Source organism: Pseudopipra pipra, chromosome W, assembly GCF_036250125.1.
Source record: "Pseudopipra pipra isolate bDixPip1 chromosome W, bDixPip1.hap1, whole genome shotgun sequence".
Taxonomy (NCBI): Eukaryota; Metazoa; Chordata; class Aves; order Passeriformes; family Pipridae; genus Pseudopipra; species Pseudopipra pipra.
In genome coordinates, this window is record NC_087580.1 from 34353030 (window position 1) to 34375121 (window position 22092).

Consider the following 22092-nt stretch of genomic DNA (forward strand, 5'->3'; position numbering starts at 1 on the left):
TATACTCCGCCTATTATTAATATGCATAGATAGATGTTGTAATCACTTGAATATGCATTTAATCACATCTGAAGATTGTATAAAAATGCTGATTTTGTGTGAAGCCTTTGAGCAAGTTTGTCCAGCGCGAGCTGGCTTGCTCCCAACGTTGAATAAACAAATACCTTGCTGCTTAAAGATAAAAAAAGTCTCTGAGCAGTTTCTTGGACCGATTTTTCGGATTCATGACATCATACCATTTCTGTGACATCACACTTCCCATGTGACATCGCAGCTCCCCTGTGACATCACATCTTTGTTGTGACATCAAGGATTCTCTGTGACATCAAATCCATCATATGACATCACATCATATCATCCCTGTGAAATCACATCCTCCCCGTGACATCACAGCTCTCCTGCGACATCACAGCTCCCCTGTGACATCACATCTTTCCTGTGTCATCACATCTCCCTCATGACGTCACAGTCATATGACATCACATCTATCCTGTGATATCATATAATCCCTGTGATGTCACATCCTCCCCTGTGACATCACAGCTCTCATGTGACATCACATCTCCACATGACATCACATCTTCCCCGTGACATCACACCTCCCCTCTGACATCACACCTCCACTGTGACATCACACCTCCCCTATGATGTCACAACCATCATATGACATCACACCTCTTCTGTGAAATCATAACATCTCTGTGATGTCACATCCTCCCCTGTGACATCACAACTCCCCTATGACATCACAACCATCATATGACATCACACCTTTGATATCGTATCATCCCTGTGACATCACATCCTCCCCTCTGACATCACATCCTCCCTGTGACATCACATCGTCCCTGTGACATCACACCTCCCCATGATATCACATCTCCCCTGTGACATCACATCCAGTCACATCCAGATCCATCCCAAGGTTGGAGGGGTGTGTGAGACAGGCAGAACCACAAATGCCTGCACAGCCCAGAGCAGTCAGTGTGGGGCTGCGCTTGCTGCTGCAGAGACCCCCAGGGAACAAACCCAGGCAGGAGTTTTGGGGGGGGTTGTGTCCCTAAGGAGGACACTTGCCTTATTATTGCTTATTATTTGCAATATCTTACAGATCTATCACACAACACCTAAGGATGGATTCTATAGAATATGTGCCATAGATATTTGGGTTGGGTCTGGCTGAGCTGCAGTTCAGTTCCCCACAGCAGCCCTCCCAGGGCTGGGCTTGGCATTGGCAGCTGGAAGGGGGTTGAGAACACCCCAGTGTTTTGGCCACTGCTGAGCACAGCACCAACACTGGGACATTCCTTCCTTAGCTGAGGGCAAGAGCCTGGCAGGGGACCCAAGTAGGCCAGCTGAGCCCAACTGACCCAAGGGACATTGCAGACCATGGGAGGTCAGCTCAGCTCTAAAAGCTGAGGCAGGGAGCAGGAGGGGGGCATTCATTGTCTGATGGCTGCCTGCTGAGGAACCGTCCCACGGACCCAAGCCCTGCTCCTCGGGAGTGGCCGACCATGGCTGCTCATGGGAAGCAGAGAACAAACCCTGTTGTCTTTGGCTTTAAATAAACTGCCTTATCTAAATCCACAGGTTGCTTTTTTTCCCACCTTACTCTTACCCCTGTCCCACTGGGAAGGGGAGTGATAGAGTGGCTGGGAGGGCACCTGGTGTTCAACCACAGTCAACCCACCACACACCTGAACACTTCCAGAGACTGCACCACCTCCCTGGGCTACTTGTTCCAATGCCTGAACACTCTCTCAGGGGAAAAAGGGTTTTGGAATATCTAATCTAAGCCTCACCTGATGCACCTTGAGGCCGCTTCCTCTCTTCCTGTCACTAAAGGCTTTGCAGAAGAGATCGACCCCCACACCCTCTAAAACCTCCTTTCAGGTCATTGCAGAGAGCAATGAGGTCCCCCCTGAGCCTCCCCTTCTCCACACCCAACAAGCCCAGTTCCCTCAGCCGTCCCTCAGCAGACATGTTTTCCAGAGCCTTCCCCAGCTCCATTCCCTTCTCTGGACACGCTCCAGCCCCTCAAGGGCCTTTTGGCACTGAGGGGCCAGAACTGGACACAGCACTCCAGGTGGGGCCTCCCCAGTGCCCAGCACAGAGGGGCAATCAGTTCTCTGCTCCTGCTGGTCACACTCTTCTCCACAAAGACCACGATGCCCTTGGCCTTCTTGCCCCCCTGGGCACACTCTGCCTCATATCCAGCCGCTGTCAAGCAGCACCCCCAAGTCCCTTCCTGCTGAGCAGCTCTCCAGCCCCTCTGCCCCCAGCCTGGAGCGTTCCAGGGGCTTGTTGGGAGCCAAGAGCAGGCCCTGACACTTGGCCTTATTGATCCAGCCTGTCCAGATCCCAGAGTATGTTCCAGGAAGGACATGATGGAACCTCATGGAACCAAGGACCATTGTGACACTGTGGGGCCTTCTGGAGCCAAAGGAGCCCTGGGACACTATGGAATCTCATGGAATCAAGGCAGCACTGTCACCCTGGGAAAACTCCTGGAATTCAGGGCCCATTGTGACACTGCAGCTCCCCATGGAACAAAAGGAACCCTGGAACGCTGCAGAAACTCATGGAACCAAGGGACCATTGTGACATTGAGGGGGCTGATGGAATCAGGAGACCACTGGGACAATCCAGGGTCTCATGAAATCAAAGGAATTCTGGCACACTGTCAAACCTCCTGGAACCAAGGGTTCCTGCTGACATGTGTGTCCTCCTGGAACCAAGGGAGCCCAGAGATATTTCTGAACCTCCCAGAATCCAGGGGCCATTGGGACCCTGCAGAACCTCCTGCATTCAAGTGCTCCTTGTGAAACTGCAGGCTCTCCTGGAACCCAAGGATTCCTGGAACACTGCAGAGCTCACGGAACCAAGGGGCCACTGTCCCACTGCAGCTCCTTCTGAAGCACAAGGGACCCTGGGACAATGGGAAATCTCTGAGAATCCAAAGGGCATTTGGGGACTGCAGGGCCTCATGGAACTAAAGGAACCTTTGGAGACTGTGGAAGCTCATGGAATCAAGGGGTCATTGTGACATGTGGGGCCTCCTGGAAGCAAAGGAATCCTGAGAATGTCTGTGGGAACAAGTTAAGGCAGCAGCAGCTTCATTCAGTTAACCAAGATCAACAAAGAGTGTTTTGGCCTTGACTGGTGTTTTCCATCCAGAGAGTGCTGTTTGCCAAAGTGGAAACCACTTGGAACGCTCTGCATGGCAACCTGTGTTTTTGTCTGGTGGCTGAACACAGCCAGCACATGAGGGGAGGGGAATGTGTGGGATCAGGGCACTGCTTTGGGGCCATGCTGGGAATTCCAGTGGACTAAAAGACAAAGCCCAGGTGCTGTTTCCAAAGGAACCCCAATGAAAGGAGGACGCCGGAAAGATGGGAGGACAAGTCCCGGAATGGAACTCTGTGTGTGCAGCCTCATTTTCTCCTTCAGCACCCACAGGAGAGGAGGCAAAAAGTGAGGGTTGGGACCCAAAAACAGTTTTGAGGATAAAATGAGGATTGAGGGGACAATGGGAAAGTGGGAGGAACAGGGAGAAGGGTGGAAAAGGGGAGGTGGTCTGGTGGGTCGAATGGTCCCATGGGGGTCTTTGGGTACAAAGGGGTTGGGAAAGGGAGGTGGCCCCCCTGAGCTCCCAACATACTGAGGGGTGCTGGATCCAATCTCAGCCTTGGATTATGCCAGCACTTTCAGTTTAAAGGAATTACAGAGGTGTGACTGAATCATTTTTGTACTCCAGGTTAAATGATGGCAAATCAGATTTATTGATAGAAATGAATTTATTTAGAGTTACAAATGATCACACAAAAGATCTTCATCAGAATTATTGACTGCACAATACAAACACTAAAACAACCACGAGCACAGGACAAGATAGGATAGTGCTCTACACTAAAGCAATTGTTGAAGCAATTCTACTAAAGCTGGCAGAAAAGCAATGATTATTAATTGGAGATGGATGGAACTCCTCCAGACCAACGCTGGTGAGGAGATCTCTGCTCTCAGACTCAAGGACTGACCTTAGTGGGTCCCCAGTCAAGGCAGGAATTTCCACACATCCCCAAGAAGGGTTCTCTTGGAAGAAGCTGCCCCTGGGAAAGGGGACTGGCCCATTCTGGTCAAAAGGGATGGACTGACAGTCACTGGACTCCAGGGGTTGCCTCAACATCAGGGGGTTCATTTGGGGTGGAAGCAGCGGCTGAAGCTCTTCTCGAAGTCGGGGCACTGGTAGGGCTTCTCTTACTGGTGGGCCCTCTGGTGTGAGGTCAAGTTAGAGCTCTGGATGAAGCTCTTCCCACACTCCCCACACTTGTAGGGCCTCTCCCCGCTGTGGATGCGCCGGTGCCTGACAAGGTGGGAGTTCCGGTTGAAGCCCTTCCCGCAGTGGGGGCAGCGGAAGGGCCTCTCATCCGTGTGCGTCCGCTGGTGCAGGAGGAGATGTGAGCTGGTCTGAAACCTCTTCCCACATTCCAAGCACTTGTAGGGCCGTTCTCCAGTGTGAATGCGCTGGTGGGTGCAGAGGGTAGAGCTCTGCCTGAAGCTCTTCCCACATTCCCTACATGTGTAGGGCCGCACCCCAGTGTGGATGTGCTGGTGGGTTAGGAGGGTAGAGCTTTTACTGAAGCTCTTTCCACATTCCCTACACTTGTAGGGCCGTTCCCCAGTGTGGATGCGTTGGTGGGTGCGGAGGGTGGAGCTCTGGTTGAAGCTCTTCCCACACACCCCACATGTGTAGGGCCGTTCCCCAGTGTGGATGTGCCAGTGAGTAAGGAGATCTCTGCTCTTCCTGAAGCTCTTCCCACATTCCAAGCACTTGAAAGGCTTCTCCCTGCTGGGAGGCTGATCAGGGACCACCAGGTCAGAGCTCTGCCTCAAGCTCCGGCCGCCTTCCCGGCACAGGCTGGCTCTTTCCTCCTCAGAGCACCCTGGGATGGCTTTGGAGCCCCTCCTGCGGGGGGATCTCCGGCCCTTTTCCTCCCCGCTGCCTTCCTGCGCCGTGGAGCCCTTCAAAACGGCCTCTCCCACCAGGGTCTCACGGGGGGATTTGTCCTCCGGGCTCTCCGTCCTCAGCTCGGGGCCTGGGGCAGGAAGCAAGAAGGACAGGCAGGGGATTTGCCTCCGGCCCACAGGGAAGGCCAAGGACATCCCCCCAACTCCGGCCCCGTCAGGACGGCGGCGCCAGCGGGGTTGTCCTGCAGCCGGGGCCATGCTGGGCTGACAGAGCCAGCACAACACCCGCCCAAAGGGACACTGACTGCCTCCTCACCTGCCTGGGGGGCCCAAGGCATCTTCCTCTTCCTCGCAGCCTCCTCCTCCATCCGACCAAGCTTTGGGAAGGACAAATCCTGATGGGGGGAAAACAAGGGCTGAGTGCGTTGGCTTGGGGGTTCCTCCTGCCCAAGTCCATCTCTAGAACTCACCGGGCATCCTGTGTCCATAAAAACCTCCAAACCACCAAGAATAAGTCCAGAAAAACCCAAATCATTGAGATTCAGGCAAAAGCCCTTCAGAAATAGTGAGAAGACTCCAGCCCCCCCAAACTGCAAAAAGTTGACATTCAGCTAAAAAATACTCTAAAATATGAAGATTAGCCCAAAAAAATTCTCCTAAGAGTTCCCCTTCTCTGGTTTCCCCCCTCTGGGGATGCTGGGGGTCCCACTTAGGGATGTTGGGAGTGTTGGGGGTCCCAGGGGTCCCTTCTCTGACTCTCGCCTTCAGGGTGCCGCATTCCCAGGAATTCCCCCTCTCCAGGTTCTCCACTTTGTTGTCCTAGGGGATCCCAGGGGTCCCCACTGTCCAGACTTCCCCTTTTCTGTGCCCCCCCTCTCCAGGCTCTTGAAGCTCCTCCCTCTCTCCAGCCTACCCCACACTCCAGGGATCAAGGCATGGGGACACCAAGGCACACCCACAATCCTACTCCCGCTCTCCCCCCTCCTATTATCCCCTGTCTCACCCCTTTCCCACCAGCCCCCAAAACCCCGGCTCCCCCCAGCTCCCTTTAGGGGTGACCCACCACCCCTCATGCTCCCTTTGGGGGTCCCACCCACTCTTTTCACTTCTCTCTGTACAAAATTGCTTCCTAATATCCAACCTAAACCTCCCCTGGCACAGCTCAAGACCCAGCCCTCTTGTCCTACTGCTGCTTCCTGGCACAACAGCCCCACCCCCACCTGGCTCCAACCTCCTGGCAGGGACTTGCAGACAGTCAGGAGGTCTCCCCTGAGCCTCCTCTTCTCCAGCCTCAACACCCCCAGCTCCCTCAGCCTCTCCTCACACCACTTGGGCTCCACTCCCTTCCCCAGCCTCGCTGCTCTTCTCTGGATCCTCTGACCCCAAAAATGCTCCCCCTCCCATAGAAAGGCCAAGGGCATCTGGGGACACACTGGGGAATTTGGGGGGCTTTGTTGGGCACTGGGTGATTACTGGGGGATACTGGGACACACTGGGGGGAACCAGAGGGCATTGGGAGGACTGGGGGGTTACTGAGGGACACTGGGAGGGCACTGGGAGGGACTGGGGGGGAACTGGGGCACACTGGGGGGCACTCGCAGAGAACTGGGGAGTTACTGGGGGATTACCAGGATACATGGAGGGACACTGGCAGGTTACTGGGCCATACTGGGGGTTACTGGGTGCTCACTGCAGGATCAGTGGGCCATACTGGGGGTTACTGGGTGCTCACTGCAGGATCAGTGGGCCATACTGGGGGGCAGTGGGAGGTCACTGGGACACACTGGCTGGTCACTGAGGGGGTTACTGGGCCATACTGAGGGTAACTGGGAGGTCACTGGGATATACTGGGGCACTGGGATCCCCTTACCCGGATGTGGTACATCCCCCCACCCCGGATTTTGGGGAGCATCCCTAGGCGCCCCCCCGGGGGCTGGGGGACCCCTTGAACCCCATTGCTGGGCTTTAGGGGACCCCCTAAAATCCCCTCAAAACCACTGAAATCCACCCCTCGACCCATCAAAACCTCCTCAAGGACCCCTCATCCCTCCCCAGCACCCTCTAAACCCTCTCAGTGACCCACAAAACCCACCTGAGACTCCCCAAGCCCATTCAGGGACCCCCAATCCCCCCCACGGGCCCTCCAAACCGTCTGGGACACCTTAAACCCCCTAGAGACCCCAAAACTGCCTCGAAGGTCCCTGCAAAGCCTCCCAGGAACCCCAAACCTCCCCAGAGACCCCCAAAGCCCACCTGGGACACCCCAAATCTTCTCAGAAAACGAAACCCCCATCAGAGCCCCCCAAAACCTTTAAGGGACCTTCAACCTCCCCCCTGAGTCCCTTCAGGGACCCCTCAAAACGTCCCCGGGAACCCCCAAACCCCCCCGCTAAACCCTCCCGAGCCCTCCAGCCTTTCCACCCACACCCGCGCTCCCCGCAGCCCCCGAGGGGATCCCCAGACCCCGCTCTCGCCACCCCCCCGCCAACTCACCCAGCGAAGTGCAGCGGCCGCAGGCGAGTCCTCCTCACTCCCGACCACGAGGACAAAATGGCGCCCGCTCCGCGCGCCCTCCGCCTTTACAGACCCGCCCCGCAGCCAATCAGCGCGCGGCCACGGCCCCTGCCCGCCCTTCGCCACGCCCCCACCTGCGCGGTGCATTGTGGGAGTTGTATTCCCTGCGGTGGGGGAGGACCGGACTTGTTGGGTTTTAGTTTTTCTGTCTTCTTTTATTTTCTCTTTTTTTCTTTCTTTCTTATCTTTCTTTTTTCTTTCTTCTTTCATTTTCCTCTTATTTTTCTTTCTCGTTCTTCTTTTTTTTTTTGTTCTTTTTTTTTCAAATTTTTTCCTGCTTTTTCTTTCTTTTCTCCTTTTTTCTCCTTTTTCTTTTTTTTCTTCCTTTTCTTTGTTTTTCTTTTTCTTTTTCTTTTTTTTTCCTTTTTCCTTGTTTTTTATACATTATTTTCTATCAGTTGTACTTTCAATCAGTTGTACTTTCAAGGAAAATGTAAACACGTATCAAAACAATCTCTAGGTACATAGCTTACAACAACAGATAATCTGCCATTGTTCCACGTTTGTGAGGATTCCCAAGATCACAAACCCTGAGACACCAAGGGTGGAAGTGAAGCAACTTTATCCTGTCCCTTGCCACAGCCTTCAATCCACACCCAGCCCTGGATTTCTGCAAAGCCGCTGGGCAGGAGCAGGAGATGGAGCTGGTGCTCGGCGGGAGGGGCAGGAACAACAAACCCGTGTCTTTGGCACAGGGGAAGGAATTTAGTGCTTGAGGGGTTGCATTCCACAGGCTGCCCTGGGGATCAGCTTATGCTTGGACAGTAAGAACAGCAAGAACATTCCTAATAAAAATGCCAGAGGGAAGGGAGCGGAGGGGGAGCAGGGGCAGGAAAAGGAAGCAGAGCGATGGAAGATGGGCTGGGGCGGTCGGGGCTGGGGGAAGGCAGGCTGGACAATGCCTGGTTTGGTCCAGCAGCTGGACCAACTCCAGGGCAGATGTCGGGGGAGCCTCTGCCACAGGGACATGGACAAACAGACCCTACAAAAGCTCTCAGAGGGGTTGGGGGCTCTGGGCGGGGCTGCGCTCTCGCCTCAAGCCAGGATATCCCAGGGCAGTGGAACAGCAATTCCTGTCAGCTCCCAGCAAAGATTATTGGGGTTTGCACTGGGGAAATATTGACGCTCCAGCTTCTTCTCTTTTTAGAACTTTGAGCTTGCAGTCGGGTAGAAGGGCTGGTGGGGGAGTGGGAAGAGACCCATTTTGAGGGACACATCTCATCCCTCAGTTAGATGGAGCTAAACCTCTGATCTTGCTTAGGAATAGCTGCTGATGCTCAGTTGTCTTCTTTTCCTTCTGCTTTAGTGGGATATTACATTTCCCTGCAGTACTGGTGATAGAATGCTATGTCAGCTGGAATGGTTTGGTTCTCACAGAAAGCATAAATGCATTTTAAGGAAGGTATTTTTAAATAGGGGAGGCCTCAAAAAAAAAAAAACCAAACAAAATCCCAAAGGTAATATAAGTGCAGAATCAAGTGAACTTTGGGGTTTCCTTTTTAATTCTTGGGTAGAAAAGCCATCCCAGTCAGGGACAGCAATTTCTTGCATTGCTGAAAAAAAACCCATCAACAAACAAAAAAAGAAATCTGAATTTTTTCTCCTTCAGATTTGGTTTTGATCATAAGAATCCTTGTAGTTAAAAGGGCTAATTTACTCTTTCTAGAGGAATGTTTTAAGTGTGATTATCACAATATCACAGCTGCTGACAAGGTCTAAAATAGGACATTGACCTTGAACGTGTTCCTGTGTTTAGGATGTGGTACTTAACATTCAAGAAACAATAGAACTGCAGCTCATTTATTAAGGTATCATCTCAAAATGTTCACTCTCGCTCTGTAAATACATGTCACAAGGATTGTAGAAAGCTTGCAGTATCCCAGGAAGTACATGTGGTATTTTATCAGTCTAAATATGCATAAGATTTTCAAGATTTCTGCTGGCAATACTCCATAACTAAAGTAAATTTTCCCTTTGGTGCTGCACTAGTTTATGATTTAATTGTTACTGACATTCCACCAGTCATATTATTAGCTTCACCAAATGAAAGGGAAATAATCCTGTATTAATTAAAGAGAGCAACTGAATTCCCTCACTCATCTTATCCTTGGCTTTCTAAGACAGTGATGCACTTCAGCTTCCCTACAGAAACTTCCACTAAAAAATAGCTTGAGGTGATAGTGAGAGATCCATATTGAAGGGTGTGCCTGAATTATCTTTAGGGAGGAGACCTTTTTGGTTGGTTACAGACAATGTGCCTGTGGCTCCCTTTTTCTGTCTGGGTTTTTTTCCCTTTCTTTTTGTCAAAGGCTTTGGAAAAGGTGTTTTGTCAAGAGAATAATATTCATTTATAGCAATGTGAATGGTTTCTATCCTGTACCATTGAAGGCAGTCATCTAAATACCCATACCCATGCCCTTGGAAATAAAACAAGGAGAAAACATGGAGTATTTGTTTGAGACCAGATACCTTGAATGTAGTTCAGTAACATGGAAAGGCAATTGCTGTTATTTCACAGAGACATTTCTTTGTATGCTGGAACTGAGAGTAGCAGCAAAAGCTAAAAGCCTTTCAATGTGTCTTTGTGAACACACTGTGGGTAAGTTCAAAGGAGCATTCAGAGATTGTGTTGTGTGAGCTTTTTTCCCTCAGATCAAAACAAGGAGTAATTAATGCTAAATCCAGCAGATGGCTTTCAAGTAATAACTTGGTCCAGTTTGTCCAACTGTGTACAAACAGGTGAGGAAAATCTGGAACTTTAGAAGGGTTAGTTTTTTACCTCATTAGCAGGATATCCAGGGGTGCACCAAGTGCCTGCCAGTGAGGAGCACAAGAGACCAGTAGACAGTGACAATCTTGTTCTAATGTTAATCTCACTGGAGCACAGAATGAGGTCACATCTGAGTTATGTTTCTTAATTTAGTGATTGGGAATAAAGAGAAAATCACATATTTGATGACACTTTAGGATTTATTTCACACTCTTAACAACAAGGTATTTTGCAGCTGGACTTTGAATAAGGTTCCACGGTGTATTGCAAATTAGTATCTCAAGTTAACAGTCTACTTCTTCCCAAACAGAAATCTTGTAGGAAACAACTTGTACAAGAGCACTCTATTGTCATCCTCCAAAACCTTGGAGAAATCCCAGAGACCCCTCAGGAAGGAATTTGGGGCCTCAAGCACATGACCCGTATATAGAGGCTGAGGACTCAGGGGTCAGTGGCGTGAAGATTGAGGACAGAAGAGGAGTAGCCTGAGAGGTCTGGAAGGGGGGTGTCAGAGATGGTGGAGCTTTTCTTCCTGTCAGAAAACAGCCTAAGAAAGAACTAGTGCCACCAAGGGCAGCTGGGGTGGCCTAGAGTGGTGACAAGAATCAAGAAATTTCCCTCTGAGGTCAGTGTTGTGGTGCAATATGTCACAAAGAAGGAGTCTGGATGAGCCCAAGGCTTTGTGTGTGCAGGAAGAGCCAGGGAGGACGCAGAGATGTCAGTGCAGGAAGGTGCCAGCCAGGTGGGGCAGCCGGGGGGATGAGGACAGCCTGCAGGGAAAGGGGCAGGGCATGGACACCGTAGGACAGCCTGGGCTGGAGAGGAGACAGGGAGGGGGAGAAGCTGAAAGGCCCTGACACAGCCACCTTCTGCAGGCCTTTGGCCATGGCTGCTGTCTGTGCCCCTGATGCCAGGAGGAGGGAAGTGCCCCTTGCAGCCCTGGGGCCTCATGGCCTCCTTGTCCCTGCTCAGCAGCCTGGCAGGTGCCACCCCATGGTCCTGCCCTTGGCATTGCACATCCCACATCCCAGTGCCCCAGGAAGAGCCCTGAGGAATGAGGCAGGGACAGGATGTGCCTTCCCAGGGGCTGGGGGTCAGGGCTTGGTCCTCTGGATCAAGGAAACAAGTCAAAGTTTCTTCAGCATCAGAGCCACCTTTCCCTTGCTTGTCCATCCTTGTCATCACTGTCTGCAGTTTTCTGCTCTAACTGGAACCCGGGGACACGTTCTCAGTTGTGTCCCTCAGTGAGACTCATTAGCACTACAAGAAAAATTAGTGTTTCAGTCGCACTTTGACTTGTTGAAAAGTTGTTTGAACTTCCTCTCAGGGACTGAGTCTCATGTAAACAACATCAACATCCCCTGAGGGTCATGAAATGCCTGGGGCTGTTGCTGTGCTGCTGAGCTGGGCCGGGCTCCTGGCACGCAGGGAGCTCCTGACAACCAAGAAGAGCTTCAAAGAGACAGCTCTGCTGGTGGGCAGCTCCTCTGCACAGCCCAGCAGGGCTGAGGGCACTGCCTGCAGCACCCAGGGCACAGGAGAGAAGGCAGAGAGATGAGAGGCAGCCTGGGCTGGGAGGTGACTGAGCTCTCACTACAGGAGAAACCTTCCCAGGATTTGAAAGAAAGAATTCTCTGGCTGTGGGAAAGTTTAACTTGCCTTCTTGGAGGCATCTCCTAAAGCTGCCACATCCCACAGCTTCCAGGATCTTTCAGCAGGACTCTCCCAGTTGCTGCAGTGCAGGGGACGTGGCCATATGGCAGAGCAGGGCAGGAGGTGCAGGCAGCAAGGGCAGAGAGGAGAAGGGAGCAGGAGGTTCAAGGGATCCTGGGGTGGGAGGACAGGGCAGAGCTGCTCAGGGCAGGAACCTTGCCAGCCCTTTGCCACGGTCAGGCTCTGGCTGCAGAGCAGTGCAGGTGAGTTCCTGCAAGTGCCTCTGCCAGCTGCCAAATGGCAGCAGTGGCAGGAGCTGTCAGGATGGCTCTGCTGGATTTGCTGGGGTGCAGCAGGAGAAGCTGCTGCAGAGCAGGACTTGCTGCTGCCCCATCAGAGGCCCAGGGCCAGAAGGTTCCCTGTGCCAGGGCTGGCTGTGGGGTGGGAAGGTGGGGGTGCAGCCAGGGGTGCCCAGGGCTGTGGTGCAGAGCAGGGTCCTGCCCCCAGGGCTCTGTGTGCTGGGGCAGGGACTCTGCTGCCTGCCAGGGGCAGCTCTCAGCCCGGCCAAGGAGCTCCCACGGCCCTGCAAGGAGAAGGGGTGGGTGGAAGGAGTGACCCCTCATGGCAGGGCAGGGCTGGGCAGGGCCCTTCAGCTGCAGGCTCAGGGCTCCTCACAGCTTCAGCTCTACCTCCTCCATTTCCAGGGGCCCTTCTCAGGAAGCACATCCCCCCAGAACACCTCCCCCTTCCCAGCCACCGCAGGCTGTCTGGGATCTGCTCTGCAGCCCCTGCCCAGGCAGAGCTGCCCCTGGGCACTGGGCTGGGGATGGCTCTGGCAGCACTGGCAGGGAGCTGAGCTGGGCACAGGCAGGGGCTGCTGGCAGGAACAGCTCCTCACCCAGAGACAGGCAGGCAGGGAGAGGCAGCTGCTGCCACAAGTGCTGGGCAGGGGGATGTGGGCCCCTCCCTGCTGTCCCCCCTTCCCTGAGCAGCTCCTGCCTGGGCTCCTTTCCCAGCCTAAGCAGAGCCTGTGCCCTCAGGCCCACGGGGGCTGGGCTGTGCATTGCCCTGCAGCAGCCAGAGCCCAGGCAAGGACAAGGCCCTGATTTCCAGCTGTCTCTCTGTGTCCCTCCTCCCTTGGCAGCAGCACTGTGGCATTTCACTGCCATCCCCTGCTGCCTGGGCTCTCCTTGTTCTCACCAGTGGGTTTTCTGAGCCAGTGTGGGGGTTGGGGGTGGCAGATTCCTGTCCAGACACAACACCTTTGGGTGCTGCTGTGGGGATGTGTCTGTGGGAGCCAAGTGCCCAGGTGCCCTCCAGGCACCTTCAGAGTATTCAGCTGTTTGCCTGGGTGTCCTGCAGGGCTGCAGGTGCCCTCCAGAAGGGCACAGCTCTGCCATAGGATCTCTGTGCTGCACAGGATCCCCATGGAGAAAACTTCTCAGTGCTAAATCCATGGAAGTGCTCTGGGCAGCTGTACTTGGGAGCTGCAATGATCCCTCTGTGTGGCAGTCTGGGAGGATAGAGATGAGATCCTAATCAGGCATCCTGAGGAGAGGCAAGGATTCTCTCAATGTGCTCTTTGAACCAGGATTCCTCTGATCCCAGAAGTGCCTTGTTTCTTTTTGCAGGGAATTCCTAAGACCATCCCTCTTCAGCTCCAAGCTGCCAGCCAGGGGCAGCTGTGAACGGGAAAGATGGCCAGCTCTTGTCTCTGCACCAAGAGACCACTCCTTTGCCTCTCAAGACTCACAAGATTTCACTTGGAGCACAAAGTCCCCCAAATCCCCTCCCTCTGTTCTGCCCTTGGCCAAACTGTGACCAGCAGTTCTGGAAACACTTTGATACATCACAAGTGCATTTAATTGGAGCTCACCCTGTGCTCCAAGTTGCCTCTCACTGCACAGCAAGAAGGATTCTTCGGGAGCCCATTCCAGGGTCCCTGCTCTCAGTGCCCCCTTCAGCCAGCAAATCCCAGAGCTCAGGGAGAGGGATGCAGAGAGATCTTCCTGAAAAGAGGCCCTGAATGTTGAATTGCTATGAGACCTGCAAGATGTTTTGCTGATTGAGTCTGGCCTAATTCAGTTCTGCCTTTTTTACCTCAACAGAAAACCATACCCTGAGGCATCAAATGTCCAACAGCAGCTCCATGCCCCAGTTCCTCCTCCTGGCATTCGCAGACAGGCGGGAGCTGCAGCTCCTGCACTTCTGGCTCTTCCTGGCCATCTCCCTGGCTGCCCTCCTGGCCAACGGCCTCATCCTCACCGCTGTAGCCTGCGACCACCACCTGCACACCCCCATGGGCTTCTTCCTGCTCAACCTCTCCCTCAGAGACCTGGGCTGCATCTGCACCACTGTCCCCAAAGCCATGCACAATTCCCTCTGGGACACCGGAACCATCCCCTACACAGGATGTGCTGCACAGCTCTTTTTCTTTGCCTTCTTCATCTCAGCAGAGTTTTATCTCCTCACCATCATGTGCTACGACCGCTACGTTGCCATCTGCAAACCCCTGCACTACGGGACCCTCCTGGGCAGCAGAGCTTGTGCCCACATGGCAGCAGCTGCCTGGGCCACTGCCTTTCTCAGTGCTCTGCTGCACACAGCCAATACATTTTCCCTGCCCCTGTGCCAGGGCAATGCCCTGGGCCAGTTCTTCTGTGAAATCCCACACATCCTCAAGCTCTCCTGCTCACACTCAGGCTACCTCAGGGAAATTGGGCTTATTGTGTTTAGTGCCTGTCTAATATTTGGTGGTTTTGTTTTCTTTGTTTTCTCCTATGTGCAGATCTTCAGGGCTGTGCTGAGGATCCCCTCTCAGCAGGGACGGCACAAAGCCTTTTCCACGTGCCTCCCTCACCTGGTTGTGGTCTCCCTGTTTATCAGCACTTTATTCTTTGCCCACCTGAAGCCCCCTTCCATCTCCTCCCCATCCCTCGATCTTATTGTGTCACTCATGTACTCAGTGGTGTCTCCAACACTGAACCCCCTCATCTGCAGCCTCAGGAACCAGGAGCTCAAGGATGCTCTGAGGAAACTCATAACTGGGTGTTTTTCAGAAGCAATAAACTCTCCTTCTTCTGCATGTTATGTACCTCATTAAAGGCCAATCCTGTTATGGACGTCATTAAAGGCCCACCATATCTTCTCTGTTTTTTACTCTTGGTAGGGCTGTTATTTTTGTGAGAATTTGTTCACACCAAAAAATCTTTATATCTATAAAGATATAAATAAAGATATATATATCTCTTTATATAGCTATAAACACCATTTTCAATTCTGTGTTTGCCTTTCTAGCCTGGCCCACAGGCTGTACAAATTGGGAATTTTACTCACTGTGTGCTTAAACCAAATAAAGAACTCTGCATTGGCTTGTTTGCCTGACATCTTTCCTCTCTGACTTCTCTGCAGCTGCAGGGTCGGTGCCTCTGTGCAGAGCTGGGCCAGAAAAGAGTCCCAGCAGAGCAGCACTGCCAGGGAGCAGCAGCCCTTCTCCTGCGTGGCCTCCTCTCCCTTCCCTTCCACACTGTCCTGCAGAGCCCTGTGTTGTTGGAGGCCTCAGTGCTCTGGCAGTGGGTCCCAGTCCTGCTGCAGGACTGTCCAGGGACTGCAGGCAGGGACAGCCACGGGCACTGCTGGCACAGAGCTGACCTCTGCAGCAGCACTGCCATCCTGCAGGGGCATCTCCTCAGGCCAGGGCCTCAAAGCTTCAATGTTCTTTCCACTTTGCTCTCCAGGATGTGCCCAACACAACGCCCTGCAGAGGAAACCAGCAGTGACCAGCACAAGGGTGGGAGTGCTCAGGGTGGGGGCACCCAGCAGTGCCCTGGCACAGCCAGCGCCGCTCCCAGCACTGGCCTCTCACCCCAGGCCATTGGGCTTGTTCTTCCCTCCAAGGAGGGACAGCAAATGACCAGCTCAGGAGTCCATGTTTGCACTGCATGGACAAGACATGCCCATGTGTCACAGCTTGGGGCTGGGGGGGTGGAAGGCTTAGACAAAGTTGATGGCAGAAGCCGTCTCGCTGAGCTACAAGGGGCAGAAAGGACCCCCTTGCTTTGCAAATTCCTTCTCAGAGAGGAGCCTGGCTGTGGCTGGATCCAATCTCAGACTCAGATTTTCATTTCAATTGAAGGAATTATAGAGGTGTGATGCAATCACTTTGTCCTGCAGGTTTTAGTGATGGCAAATCAGAAATATTTCTATAAAAACAATGATTTATTATGACAAATGAATAAAAAATTGATCAGACAAGTGAACAGATGAAAGACCTTAAACAGAATTATTTACTTCAAATTATAAAAGCCAAAAACCCTTAGTAGTATAGTGTAATGAAGCCAGGTAACACCTGAAAAGCGAATTTAAGCAATATAAAGAGTTAAGCACAAAATGTAGAAGCAAGCTTTAGCAAGGCACATAGAATTCAGCATTAGGAAAGCGGAGACAATAAATTCACTGAGGTACAGGTCACTCTGACACAGGAGAACATAAACATGAACAGAAAATGCTAGTACACACAAAAAGAGACATAGGGAGAGGAAACCAAAGAGATAAAGAGAGGGACATGCCAAGAAATTAGGTATTGGTGCCAAATACCGAAACTCTCTGCCAAATTCATAAGGAAGCTACCCAAATTAGGGAAGGTTCAAAAGTTTAGGAGGATGATGATGAAAAGGACATGAGGTTCATGATGAAGGAAGACCGGAACTCCCACCGAAGTTCTCCCCAAATTAAGGACCACGCCTCTAACTCCGCCTCAACTCCACCTGTTATGAATATTAAAAGTAGATGTTGCAATGTAATGAATATTCATAATATATGATGTAATTGCTTGGCAAAACGTGTATAAAAGTTGGATTGTGTGTTTCTCGAGTTGGAGCAGTTTGTCCAGGGCGACCTGGCTGCTCCCCGGCCGTGAAATAAATACCTCCTGCTTATAGACTGAAATTCTGTCTCTGAGCAGTTTCTCCGCGCCTTGTTTTGGGGCATAAATTGGCATCAATTTGGCGAGCCAGGCAGGAGAGGGGGGTCTTCCTGAGCCAGGACCCAAGGGGCCGGGACGCTCTCAGGGCCCCCCGACTGAATTTTTGTCGGCAGAGTCTCCCAGACCCCTTGGATCTGCGCAACGGTGGACAAGAACCTCTTGCTTCAAATTAAGAGGTATTTATGTTTTGAACTGCAGTTTATAAAGGAAAGTAATTAAGTTGGTGGGGATAGGACGCTATCGCCCAAAAGGGAGCTGAGGGACGCCTCAGCATTAGCCCTAAAGCTGGGTTAGAGTCCCAGGTATTGAAAGTTGCAGGTTAGAGTCCTGCACAGATAGCAGGTTAGAGTCCTGCCAAGAAAGGGTTAGAGTCCCTAAACGGGTTAGAGGCCCGACACTGCAGTGTAAAATTGTCTTTTCTTTGTAATGCTGTGTTCACCCTTTATGTTTCTGTGTCCTGTTTGCAAATGTTCTTGCTCTAATTTACCCTGATCATTCTTTGTTTGTTTGTTTGTTTTGTGTAAGATATTGTCTGGTAATGCATTGGAAACTGTGCTCGACTCAGAAAATTAACCATTTTTAATTCTTCCGAGGCTGCTTGAGAGTTTCTAGGAGCTTTAGGACCCAGAAAAGCTCCTTGTACTAGCAAAGAATTCTTGGAATGCGGTTTCTCTTGCAAACTGTTCTGGTTTTTGTCAACGAGTAAAACGAAACTAAAATAAGCTATTTAGGTACTGAGAGAGAGTCTCATTTACGATTTCATTGTTTGCAGCAGTTTGTTTGTCTGTTGAAAAAATTAGATGTTGTGTTTTTCATATACGGTATAGTCCTTGAGACGTCTTTTTAACTCTATATGGGAAATGATTGCAATCTCAGTTCTATAAAAGTGAATAAGCTCTTGCCGGCACGTATAAATCCTAGGATTAAAATCTGTCCTTTCTGTTATTGTTCACTGTATGTTAGAGCTTTGTGTAACAATTGTGGTAAATATATTCTGGGTCCAAGAGGAACACAAGAAATAGCGCTCAATCGTACCCTTACCTTCCACTGTATACGCTGTTGGTCAAATCAAGATTTGGCAGAAACTAAGTGGGTGAGATTTTATTGCTGCCATACTCATAGACAGGTATTTGTAACATCTTGGTTGCATTTTCTGTAAGAAGTGTGTTTTATAGTTTGCAGCAACATCCTGTGAGTTTGTGGTAACATAAATCGGACAGCCGACAGCAAAGCCATATCTCTCGGTCTGCGGCGCCATCTCGCGACCTTGCTTGGTAACGCAGATTGCTCAGATAGAAACCAGAAGGTAGGAAAGTTCTCCTATATCAAGTGTGCAAGTGTGAATGTGAGTGTGATTGAGACGCGGCTCTGCTGCGGGGCGAGTGGGAGTCCCGCTCTGCGGTTCCTGTTCTCCGCGAGGAGCCAGGCCAGAAACGGACGAAGCGATTGGAGATTGCGTACATGAAGTGTTGGGGCAGAATCAGAAATACTCTAAGACGGTGGAATAGGATAAGGAAAGTATTGCGATTTAAAGTAGAATTTACTGACATACCGAAAGCTACACAGTGTGAATACGTTAGTGGAAGCCTAGCCCAATTGGACATAGAAGCACGGATTCAGAGACAAGAATTGCTTGACATAATAGAATATCACGTAAAGGAATTCATAAGAAAAATAGAAAAGGAGAGTGGGAGGTTGGGATACGATCCTCTAGTATTAGAAGAGTTTCTTGGTTGGACACCCGTTTGGGAACACGATCCCCAGATTAGCTGGTATATTACTGACGCACAGATAGTAGAAAAATCTGGAAGAGCACCCTATAGGTTTGTCTGATAAGCCCCTACCTCTCACAAACCTTATCCATCACTACATCACCAGGCCCTACGATAATAATGGGAAGCCAGCAAAGTAAGGACATAAATATGAAAACCCCCCTGGGGTGTATCCTAAAGCATTGGAGAGATCTAGGGGGAGCCCCAGGAGGAAACATAAGCAAGAAAACACTCTTAAAGTACTGCACGCAATGGTGGCCTCTGTATAAACTAGATGATGATGAAAAATGGCCACCTGAAGGGACAATAAATTACAACACTATTTTACAGCTTATGTTGTTCCTCCGTCGACTGGGCAAGTGGGATGAAGTGATTTATTGCGATATGTTTTTCACGCTCAGGAATAAGCCTGAGTGGCAGAGAGAATGCGGAGTAAATGTTGCACCGCAGGACCCCTTGGTTTTAGCTTTGGAAAAGGATAAGAAAAATTTGAAACCAAAAGAACGTTGTTGTGATGCTTGTAGTATCGGACAACAGTGTCTTAAATTAAAAAGAAGGGACAGTGAAGAAGAAAGTAGAATAAGTCTATGGGAGTACCAACCATATGCTCCAGGATACGGGATACCACGACCAAAGCGGAGAGAAGGTGAAAGAGACACTAGCCTATTAGGAGATATTTCACTAGAGCTAGGAAGATTTAGGACCGGATATAGTCCTCAAAAATCAAAAGACAGTTGGGAAGAAAGTAGCCCATCAAAATCGGAGAGCCCCCAAGGAGAAAGCAGCTCGCAGGGACTGAGTAGTCCACAGGGATCAGAAAGTTACAGAGAAGAAAGCAGTCCACCTAGATTAGAGGTCGATAGGGAAAAAAGTAGCCTGATAAGACCGGAGGGTCACGGGGAAGAGAGTAGTCCGCCTAAACCAAAAGACGACAGAAATAGAGATAGCAGTACACCAAGAAAAGAAGATAGCATCTATAGAGTGGAGAGTAGCACACCAAGAGCTGATTATGAGGGCGAAAGTAGCCCATTGAGACCAAGGGGCAATGAAAAGAAGGGTGATTTCCCCAAGGCAAGATGTAGTAAAGAAGATAGTGACATTATAACTCAAGGGGAAAAGGAAAACAACTCACAAAGATTAAACATAGTGATTCAAATAGACGATAAAAGGGATACCAGAGAGATAGAGGAAAATGAGGAGCGCAGCCCCGGGCAGGCTGAGCGCCGACAGCGTCTCCTCCAAACCCAGAGAGAGAGGCGGCTGGACTGTGTGAATCATGCTAGAGGGTTGGCAGAAGATGACTGGGCAGGAACGGGGAGTGAAGACGAGGAACCGAAACGGGGAAAGAGAAAAGAAAAAAGAAAGAATAGAATAGATACTGGGACCCAAGAAGAAGACCCTGGGGGAGGAACTAGTCACCTACACTATACTAGATCTGTAGCACGAAAAGAGGCAAGAGAAAGGATCGGGGGAAGTCATACAATAGCTCCCCTCCGACAGATAATGCCTATCGCAGGAGACCAGGGACGAGTAAAGGTAAAGATGCCATTTACAACGAGTGATTTGAACAGCTGGAGAGAAGAAGCCCGGAATTTTAGGAAAAATCCAGAAGGGGTAGCTAAGAGGTTCGAGTTAATTGCAAAGAACCTAGACATTGACTGGAATGATATAGCAGTAATGCTATCAGAATTAACAGAAACGGAAAAGGAACTAGTATTAAAAACGGGGAGAGATCATGCCAGCATGTTCCCTGAAGAGTTAGAAGTTGTATTTCCAAGTAGAGATCCGGAGTGGGATCCAAACGACCCCGATTCTTATGGGAAACTGGTGCAATATAGGAAGCTAATAGCATTAGGTCTGCGGAAAGCAATACCTAAAGCCATTAACTGGGCAGCTTTGTATGATGTTAGACAGGGAAAGGATGAAAGTCCCTCAGAATTTCTGGATAGACTCAGGACCGCCATGAGACAATATACACCCCTAGACCCAGCATCAGAAGAAGGGAGACAACAGCTACTAGGATTGGTAATGGGGCAGTGTACTCCCGACATTAGAAGGAAATTACAAAAACTTAAACATCCAGCAAATAGAGATCTAGAGACATTGATGAATGAGGCCTGGGAAGTATACAACAACAGAGAAAAAGAAGAGAAAAAGAAGGAAGATAAGAGAATTGCTCGAGTCGTGGCAGTAGCAGTGGCAACTCAAAACGCAAAATTCCCAGATGCAGGTGCCAGGGGTAGAGGTCGTGGTTACCCTATGAGGGGGAGAGGGGGATTCAAGCCCCAACCCATCAGAGTAGGACCGGATCAATGCTCCAATTGCTTCCAGATAGGCCATTGGAAACGAGACTGTCCCCAGCTAAGAGAAAGGCTTGCAAACACTGCCATTGCACATCAGAGCAGTGACTGAGGGGGACCGGTGAGTCGTTCCCTAGCAGACCCACTGGTTAAAATGGAGCTAGGGGAAGGTGAAAAAGAATTAGATTTTCTGATAGACACAGGGGCAACATTTTCGGTTTTAAATCAAGAGTTGGTACCCAAGAGCGATGAATTTGTACAAGTTGTGGGAGCAACAGGCCAACCAGAAAAAGCTTATTTCCTAAAACCTATTAAATACAAAATTGGAAAACAAATGGGGATCCATCAGTTTCTGTACTTACCAAATTCTCCAAAACCTCTACTGGGTAGAGATTTATTGGAAAATTTGGGAGCTGTAATAAAATTCAACAAAGACAAACTGGAATTCCAGGTAAATGAAGAACAACTGATTACAGCCTTAAGCTTGACGATCAGTTACATAGAGCCGAAACCTGAAAGTCGGAGTATTGAGCAGATTATGAGTGAGGCATACCCATTGGTATGGGCTACTGATGTACCTGGGAAATCAAGACAGGCAACACCTATTGTTATCGAACTTATACCTGGAGCAAGACCAGTAGTAAGGAAGCAGTATCCCCTGAGATTAGAAGACAGGAAAGGGGTCGAACCCATAATTGAGAAATTCCTGGAATTAGGACTATTAGTGGAATGTGAATCAGATTATAACACACCAATCCTGCCAGTTAAGAAACCAAATGGAACTTATAGACTGGTTCAAGATTTGAGAGCTGTGAATGCAATAACTAAAACTCTACACCCAGTGGTGGCAAACCCTTATACCCTCTTGACTAAGCTAAAGGACAATTTAATTTGGTTCACAGTGTTAGATCTAAAAGATGCATTCTTTTGCCTTCCCTTAGCCCCAGAAAGCCAAAAGATTTTTGCCTTTGAATGGGAATCTGTGAGTAAAGGGAGAAAGACCCAATTAACCTGGACAGTGTTACCTCAAGGCTACAAAAACAGTCCAACAATCTTTGGGAATCAATTAGC

General features: G+C 50.4%; 1 protein-coding gene and 1 pseudogene across 1 annotated transcript; one reads left to right on the forward strand and one right to left on the reverse strand.

Annotated features, from left to right (window-relative positions):
- Nucleotides 1–4194: 4194 nt before the first annotated feature.
- On the reverse strand, nt 4195–5163 carry LOC135404999 (zinc finger protein 239-like; annotated as a pseudogene).
- An 8933-nt stretch (nt 5164–14096) lies between these two features.
- On the forward strand, nt 14097–15080 carry LOC135405423 (olfactory receptor 14J1-like). The gene has a single exon (XM_064640120.1). It carries the CDS (start codon nt 14097–14099, stop codon nt 15066–15068), a length of 972 nt encoding a protein of 323 aa, XP_064496190.1. The 3' UTR covers nt 15069–15080.
- The last annotated feature ends 7012 nt before the right edge of the window (nt 15081–22092 follow it).

Coding starts and splice junctions, on each gene's coding strand:
- LOC135405423 (XM_064640120.1), top strand. CDS start 14,097: ATGTCCAACAGCAGCTCCATGCCCCAGTTCCTCCTCCTGGCATTCGCA.